Source organism: Arachis duranensis, chromosome 2 (assembly GCF_000817695.3).
Source record: "Arachis duranensis cultivar V14167 chromosome 2, aradu.V14167.gnm2.J7QH, whole genome shotgun sequence".
In the NCBI taxonomy this organism is placed as follows: domain Eukaryota; kingdom Viridiplantae; phylum Streptophyta; class Magnoliopsida; order Fabales; family Fabaceae; genus Arachis; species Arachis duranensis.
In genome coordinates this window covers 77,526,182-77,534,542 of record NC_029773.3, presented here as the reverse complement: position 1 = coordinate 77,534,542, position 8,361 = coordinate 77,526,182, and the positions used below count along the sequence as shown (strand labels likewise).

At 29.6% G+C, this 8,361-nt stretch overlaps 1 protein-coding gene across 3 annotated transcripts; it reads right to left on the bottom strand.

Annotated features, from left to right (window-relative positions):
• Positions 1–478: 478 nt before the first annotated feature.
• LOC107474996 (uncharacterized) lies at positions 479–3,937 on the bottom strand. Of its 3 annotated transcripts, none has more exons than XM_016094636.3 (5): positions 3,246–3,937; positions 2,850–3,173; positions 2,460–2,766; positions 1,967–2,089; positions 479–1,296 (listed from the first exon to the last, which is right to left on the bottom strand). In XM_016094636.3, exons 1-5 carry the CDS (start codon positions 3,567–3,569, stop codon positions 1,169–1,171), a joined length of 1,206 nt encoding a protein of 401 aa, XP_015950122.1. In that variant the 5' UTR covers positions 3,570–3,937; the 3' UTR covers positions 479–1,168. The 3 variants fall into 3 exon arrangements, with proteins under 3 accessions (XP_015950122.1, XP_052113990.1, XP_015950121.1); XM_052258030.1 differs by having other exon boundaries at positions 479–1,299; positions 1,967–2,093; positions 2,467–2,766; XM_016094635.3 differs by having other exon boundaries at positions 479–1,299; positions 3,246–3,935.
• Positions 3,938–8,361: the final 4,424 nt, after the last annotated feature.

Genomic DNA, 8,361 nt, shown 5'->3' with positions numbered 1-8,361 from the left:
AAAAAATACTTTACTTCTTGTTTTTAATTATTTTAATTTACATAAAAAATACTTTAGCTATTTATTTCGAATTATTTTTGACACCATATCATTTGAATTATATTAATTTAATTTAGTATTAGCTAATTCGAATTCAATGACTTGGATTTTATGTAAAATTATTAACGAAAACATACACATATTTGGTTTAGAACTTTCATATAATATTGTGTTTGATTTATACATATTTTAATCTAAAAATATATACCTAAATTAATCTCTCAAAATTTTGCATCCGACACCTTAATCCTTAACAATTTTTTATTACATAAAAATTCTCAAACTTCACAAAAATAAAGCATCCGTTAAAATTCAAAAACCTCGATAATAAACTTTTTTTAGAAACTAAAACTTCCGACTCAAATAACAGTAGTAATCAAATTAAAGCTGGAAGATAAATAATCGAAGTACATATAAAAAAATATAAGCACATACCATATAACGGATAATTAATTTTATTACTTTATGGTAATTGGATGCACGGCTTGTAATCAATAATCCAATAGCAAGTTAATTCCCCAAATGATTTGTTGATTACATTGCGATTCAACATACTGAGAGGCCATAATCATTCTCCTCCAAATAATCCTAATCCTTCCCCAAATCAGGTCTCCGCATAATCCCGAAATTACCATCTAATTTATTTATTATATCTAGAACCACCCAATAAAACACAGGCGGCAAAATTTACTCTTCCATTTCCAACACACTGCCTTTTTCCCAAGATATGAAAAAGAACAGAAGTTGATATCACTACAAATTTGCTTCTGCAGCTCTTTGCTTTGCATCACTTTTATAGCTGGTTTTCTTTCCAGAGGCTCCGAATTTATTTTTCTACTCCAAAAAAAAAAAAAGAAAGAGGCTAAAGGCACTAGTATGTTCTTTTCCCACCGCCTTTCAACAGGAGCCAATCCCTTTACCTACCAAACAAAAAACTACTGTTTCACTTGTACTATTCCTTTTTATCCCTTTACTAAAAACATTAGTCCTAAGTCCTAACCATTAACCAACCACCCCCACATTTTTTTTTCTTTTACGACCCTAAAGAAAAGAAAAGAAAAGAAAATAAACCCATTTCCCAGCAAGATCAACCACCACTAAATATGATATGGGTAAAACAAAATATTGATCAGTAAGTCCACTCCTGGGGCAAACGGATCTCATGGTTCACTTGTGGCTGTGGCCTTAGATTGTTACGCTTCTGGTGACTGAATCCATAGTTATAGTTACTCCGAATCCTTGGAATAGTTGATCCAGCTGCTGCATATGCCAAAAATCAGAGTCGCGCAATAATATAAACACAGCCATAAAATAATGCCATATTAATAATATATTCCTATTACATTTTTCATCAAGAGAATAATATAATATACACTCTATACTATATACATCAATGGAAGTGATTTTGCCTCTTTCAAAACTTGATATTGGCATTCCAAATTTGTGAAAAAATTATACCTCTATCTTTATCGTGATCGGAAATTAAATCTCTACAATAGAATAGTATTAACAAATAACAATGTAAAAGTGTATATAAAAAATCAAATTAAATAAAAGGAAACTGGCCTTTTGGTATGAAAAATGCAAGAGATGAAAAAATGACCCGTCATCAGAATTTATTGCTTTTGGCATCATTTAATCCAAGAACACATCACACTGCTAACGGACGGCCAAAAACAATAAAAGAATTTGGCCCTTTAACATTCCCTAATATTATACAATGAGACTAAATATCTTAATTTGAAAATTTTCTATAATAAGTGTGCAGGGACTTGAGAAGTTGGGGAAAATAATACAAATACAAAAAAGAATTAAACCATGTATTTACAAAATTGGAATAATACAAAAATTAAATTAATTTTGGGGGTTGGGGGGGGCAAAAAAGTAAATTTCGCAAGGTGCCAAATCCACTATTCAATTTTTTTACCATTTTCCATGTTGGAGGTCACATTGGAACGTGAGTGGTGGTGATTGTGTACCGGCACCATGTCTTCAAGCTTCAGATTCAGGGCCTGCACCACTCGTGCCGGAACCAAAACAGTTGAACAACCTGAAAGGTAAAAACAAACCAAAAATAACAAAAACGTCAAAACAGTACTAAAACCAAAACTAAACAGTAAAAAGAAAAAAAATACAGAAAAAGCAACACTAATGCCAAATAAAATAACGCCCAAGACAATAAACCCAACAAAAACCACCGCAAATATTTTTAAAATAGAATTACAGGAAACAAAAGATTTAAATAAGAGGGAAGGGAAGAGTAATTTTTTAATAAAACCCTAATCCCCAATAAAATAGAAAAGTTTCCAGCACAAAAAACAGACAATAGAAGCAACAAACAAATCATATACCAAGAAAACAATAAAAGGAAATAAGTGATAAAAATGGATGCGCAAGTTATTTCTTGATTTTGTCTTAACCTGACTTCTTCTTTGATTCAGCTGCTCTATCAACACGTCGTGGCAAGAACACACCGGTTCCAGCACTTTCTCTCTTTGGATTCCCAAGAAAAACCGCTCTCATTCCAGACCCATATTGCTGTTGATTTTGTTGCTTCGCGTGTTGCTGGGCCTGCATAGAAGGCCATGCAGCTGCATCACACAAACTACCAACGTTTCTTACTCCAACGGAACCAACATCACTCCTTCCCCTGTTCTGTGCACCGCACCACACTGGAACGGAACCCTGCTGCTGCTTCGCCAACTGTTGTTGCCTCAGCATCTCAAACTAAAAACACAAAAATACTAATCATTAACGGCATAACCAGATAACGCAAATTTTTTTGAATTCTTGAGAAATTTTATTTTTACCTGTGCTACTTGGAGTTTCTGCTGAGTGGCCGAGAGATGGTGGTGGTTGTTATTGTTGAATGCAACGATTCCAGGGTTTATTGGTGGAACGACAACGCTTGTGTTGTTGTTATGGTCGAAACGGCATCGTTCTATGGTGAAGTTGTCGTTCAAGTGGGGGTGGCCAAGGCGCATCCTCTCGACTTCCCCTGCAGCAGCACGCAGGAGATCCCACGTGGCCCTCTGAGAAGTCCCGTGACACCCGCTGTTCGGACTCGACGATGAACCTCCTCTTCCCCCGCAACCGCACAGAGTCGACTGTGGCGAACCGCTCACAACCACACTCTAGAAGAAAGACAATTATATTTAAAAAACAAACTCGTATATTTTTTATTTATTTTTTAAATTTTTTAATACCTTGGGTTTTTGTGAGGGTAAGGAGTGATGGTGGTGGAAGTCGAGTCCGAGTTTGGCGTGCGCAACTCGGCGAGTCAAATCGGCGATTTGGTGGTGGTGGTGTTCTTCCTCGTCGCTGCTCTCTGTCTCGCTGGACTCCACAGGAGAATAGGGGTAACTGCTCCCATAACTTAACATCTGCCTCGAAACGACGTCGTTTTGGCGATTGAGCAAGGAAGTGACGTGGTTGTAACTGAAATCGTTGATGTTGTTCAGAGGCGTATCGTAGTTTGTGAGGAACTGTGGTGGGAGCCAAAACTCACCGTCGTCCAGGTTCTCAGCCATGAAGACAAAAGAAAGAGAGAACAGAAGAAGAGAATGAAAAAAGATGAAGTAAAGATCTCTGGAACTTCGAGAGGGAAGAGATTTTGGTTTTTTAATAGTGGTGGTGAAGTGATTTAAAGGGACCCGGCTAGAGTAGTAGCTGCTATGGGTGTAAAACGAGACATAAAATGAAATGAAACGAAACGGAGCATGGATTGAAGAAAGGATTTGATGTGCCTTTTAACAACACAGTCTCTTCTTCTGTTTTTATTTTTTATTTTTTCAATTTTTCATTTTATGTGTCTCTCTCAAACGCGGTGGATTTTTTTTGTATTAAGAAAAAACAAAAAGAAACAATGGAAAATGGAATTGAGAGAACGAGAGAGATATAGAGAGAGAAGGGAAGAAAAGACAGAGAGAGGGCGAGGGGTGGTGTGTACTTTTTGTAGAGCAGAGCGGAAAGAGGCGGTGCTTTTTCTGGTACAAGTTAGTGACGCGCGGCGCGGGTGTGTTGTAGCTACGCGCCATCTATGAATTTTCATGCGGCTGAGTTTCTTTTACCATTTCGGTTTTAACCTTTCTGGCTATTAGTTAGTGGATGTTGGGTTTGTACGTAGAATGTGATACTGACAATACCGTGGCACTTCCCGGCACATTCCTCTCACACTAATCATGATTTTTAAACAGTAATATATCTAATTAGGCAATGTTTTATTTCAATAATTTATGGTATTCGAATTCCTTTCACGTTTTTTAGTTTGACTGCTCACGTTAATCATAGCTCTGGGTGAACAGGTTACAAATTCATGTTGAGTTGTACCATCAATATTACCATTTTTGTGTGATAATTAATGAAATTAAATAGACGTAGCATCTTTTTAGTCACTCTTGCTATTTAAGTTTCCTCCTAATCCTTTATGGTTTTCATCTTTTTTTTTCCAACTAAATTAAATAATAAAATTTAGAATAATATTATTTATAATTAATTTTTATTGATATTAAATAAATTTGATTGCACTTAATTAAAAAATATTTAAATATGTAGTATTATTTTTTTAATATAATACCATAAAAAATCCAAATTTATATTATTATAAGATTAAAAATAATAAAATTAACATGAACTTATATACAATTTTTTTTCTTATATACTCTTCTAGATATAATGGTCAGAATATATAATTAATTTTTGGTATTTAATGAGATAAAAATAAAAATATTAAAAACGTTTCTTTTTAAAACCGTTACCAATTTTGTGTCAACTTTTTTATTTCATTGACACTGACACATTGCATCCAAATTCCAAATTATAATCTTGCAATAATGAAATCTAGAAATTAAAATGTTAAACATTTTTGGATTAATATTTTAACAAAAAATTTAATAATTTGTGTTATGTGTAGAATTTACTAAATAATTGAATAATCGTTTTTTCTGCTACATTAACGATTATTATGAAATTAAATCTAAAATATCATACATCATACATAGTATCTAATTATACTCTAAATAATTTAATTGAAGAATAATTAACCTTTTGTTTTTATTTTAGTATTAACCTTTGGTTTTTTATTTTAGCATTAATCAGTTACCAGGAGCGTGGGAAACACTTGCGGGAAGAAAGGGTGTTTGTGTGTGAAGGTTCAAGTTTGAAAAGGATTGACTTGGCACCACGACGCTAGTTGTTGCGTTCCCTCACTCATCCCTCGTTCGCTTAGCAGTTGAAGCATTGCGCAGGCAGCACCACTACACTGTGATGTGGGTCCCACACAAAAATGAAAAGCAACTGCAATAAAATAAAGAATATCATATATATAATATAAGGTGAATTATAAGGTATAGATGTAAGTTTACAGATGTTTTCTTTAATATGATGAAAGAGAAATTGAAAAAGATAGGATTCACATTTTAAATAACAATAAAATAATAAAAAATAACTATAAAAGGAATTTATATTCTCTCTTTATACCACTCCAGTATAATAAAGTACCCCATAATATAATCATAATTTCTTTTGAAAAAAGAAAAAGAAAAAAAATGGGAGTGTGACTGTGAATGTATGATTTGTCAATAGAGTGTCCACCTGGCGATGCACCCTCATTCCCTTGCATGAAGATTTTTTTGTTTGTTTTCTACCCGAAGCATCCTTTTGTCCATTTTCTTGTTTTTCTTTCTCTTTTTTTTTTAGGCTCTTCTTTTCCTAATTCTTTTCATATTTTTGGCTAAGCAACCTTTGCTTTCAAGTTTTCACGTTATCTGCATTTCTCTTTTGACTCGATTTTGTCACTTTCCTTTTCAACACCGACCCCGATGCCCATATTTCTGAGAGTGAACTATTTTTTAAGATAAAATGGGTTTATTTTGGATTTTATTTTTTAAGGTTTTTTACTTAAATAAATTTTATAGAATCCAAATTTATTAGATTTTTTTAAAATGAGATTTGCAATGTGATTGTCCTCTTTCTATTATTATATAAATCGTTCTAAACTGTGTAGAATTAAATAAAACGTAAACTATTTCAGTCTGGAACGATTAATGCATAATCTGGTAAGAAAAACAAAGGGTAAATCGTGCCAGAATTCCTAGAATTAAAAGGAGAAATCTCTTGTAGGTTTAACATGTTGTTCGGCTAAACTTCGTTGGGTTGCCACGATTTACACATAAAAAAGACCTTACTTACCCCGACACGATTTATGTATAATAGGGTACTTTTATTTATAATATTTTAATTTAAATTATATTTATTTAAATTTTAACTTAAAAAATAAAAATATAATTTTTATAATTTCAATTATTAATTTTATTAATAAGATTAAATTAAATTAAAAAAAATACTAACAAATTATAATAAAAAGAGTACTAAATTTTAATATATAAATTTAAGTGTTTTTCTTTAAAAAAATGTCAAAAAGTATTAAAAAATATAATTTTAAATAATATAAATTCATATTATTTTGTATAACATAAATTTAAGTTTTTATGAAATTTCTAGTATTCATTGTTTATGATTTTTTATTGATACATATTTTTTATAAAATTTTATTTGTCATTTTATAAAAACTTAAATTTATGTTACTCAAAGTCACATAAATTTATATTATGTAAAATTATAATTTTTTAACACCCTTTGACATTTTTTTAAAAAAACTTAAATTTATGTATTAAAATTTAGTATTTTTTTATTATAATTTGTTAGTATTTTTTTATTTAGTTCGGTTTTTTTAATAGAATTAATAATTAAAATTATAAATAAATAATTAAAATTTATATGAAGTCAAATAAAAAATGACAAAAAATTCTATAAAAAATATGTATTAATAAAAATGATTAAAAAAATTATATAAATAACAAATACTAAAAATTTCATAAAAATTTAAATTTATGTTACTTAAAATAACATAAATTTATATTATGTAAAATTAATATTTTTTAACAGTTTTTGACATTTTTTAAAAAAAAATTAAATTTATGTATTAAAATTTAGTACTCTTTTATTATAATTTGTTAGTATTTTTTAATTTAATTTAGTCTTCTCACTGAAATCAATAATTGAAATTATAAAAAGTATATTTTTATTTTTTAAGTTAAAATTTAAATAGATATAATTTAAATTAAAATATTATAAATAAAAGTATCCTAAAAATATTGTAAATAAAAGTATCTCATATACAACCATCCTAAAAATATTGTAAATAAAAGTATCCTATTATACAACCATCATTCTATAGTAAGAGTCTTAACTAAGCTATTAAGAAGTCTGATTTCAAACGTCTTATGCTAAACTATATACACCCTAAATCATTAAATCTACCATCGCACAATGTTTTCGTTCAAAATTATTCTAAATTGCATACTAAGCATATACTATATAATTCAACACACTATATGATCCAACATATTAGCGTAGTTAATTTTGCCATGCAATCAACTCAACAACATTTCAAGCATAAATCGTCCCAGCTAACACGTGAATAGCACCAGGGTGAGTTGGGTATCTTTTGTGTGTAAATCGTGGCAACCCAATGAGGTTTAGTCCAACAACATATTAAACCTACCAGTTTGAAACGATTTACGTTCTCCTTTTAACTCTAGGGACCTTGACACGATTTACCTTTTGTTTCTCTTATCTAAAATAAAAAATGGTTTATGTTTTATTTAATCCTACACATCCTAGGACGATTTATATAATAATAAGTAAAGGATAATTACGTTACAAATATCATTTTAGGGAAATCCAGTAAATTAGGATTCTATAAAATTTATTTAAGTAAAAAATTCTATTTTTTATTTCTATGATATAATATAGTATTTGTGGATATTTTTTCGTCAATTTTAAACAAAAATATTGATATATCAGACTCAAAAATAGACAGAGTTAATTATTTTTAAATTTAAATTAGTTAAAAATTTATTTATTTTTATTTTTTAAATAATATTTTTTAAAATTATTTTTTATTTATTATATTAATATTTTTTCAATAAATTATTGAATATATAGTATAATAAATACAAATTAATTAATAAATTATTTAAATTTAAAAATATTATTTATTATGAAATTAAATAAATAATTTTTAAATATATAAACAATAAATATTAAAATATGATTAATACATTAATAATAGGACAATCTACCTAATTAAATAAATTCTGTAAATTGTTTACCTGAATACACAAAAGAGAAACCTCTTACGTACATGTACAATTTTAATTTTATGATGTAAACCGTGGGAGCTAACCACATTTTCTAGTTTCTAGTTTCAATTTCCCACGATTTATGAAGAGGTGGACTTGAACGAAAACCCCATAGGTT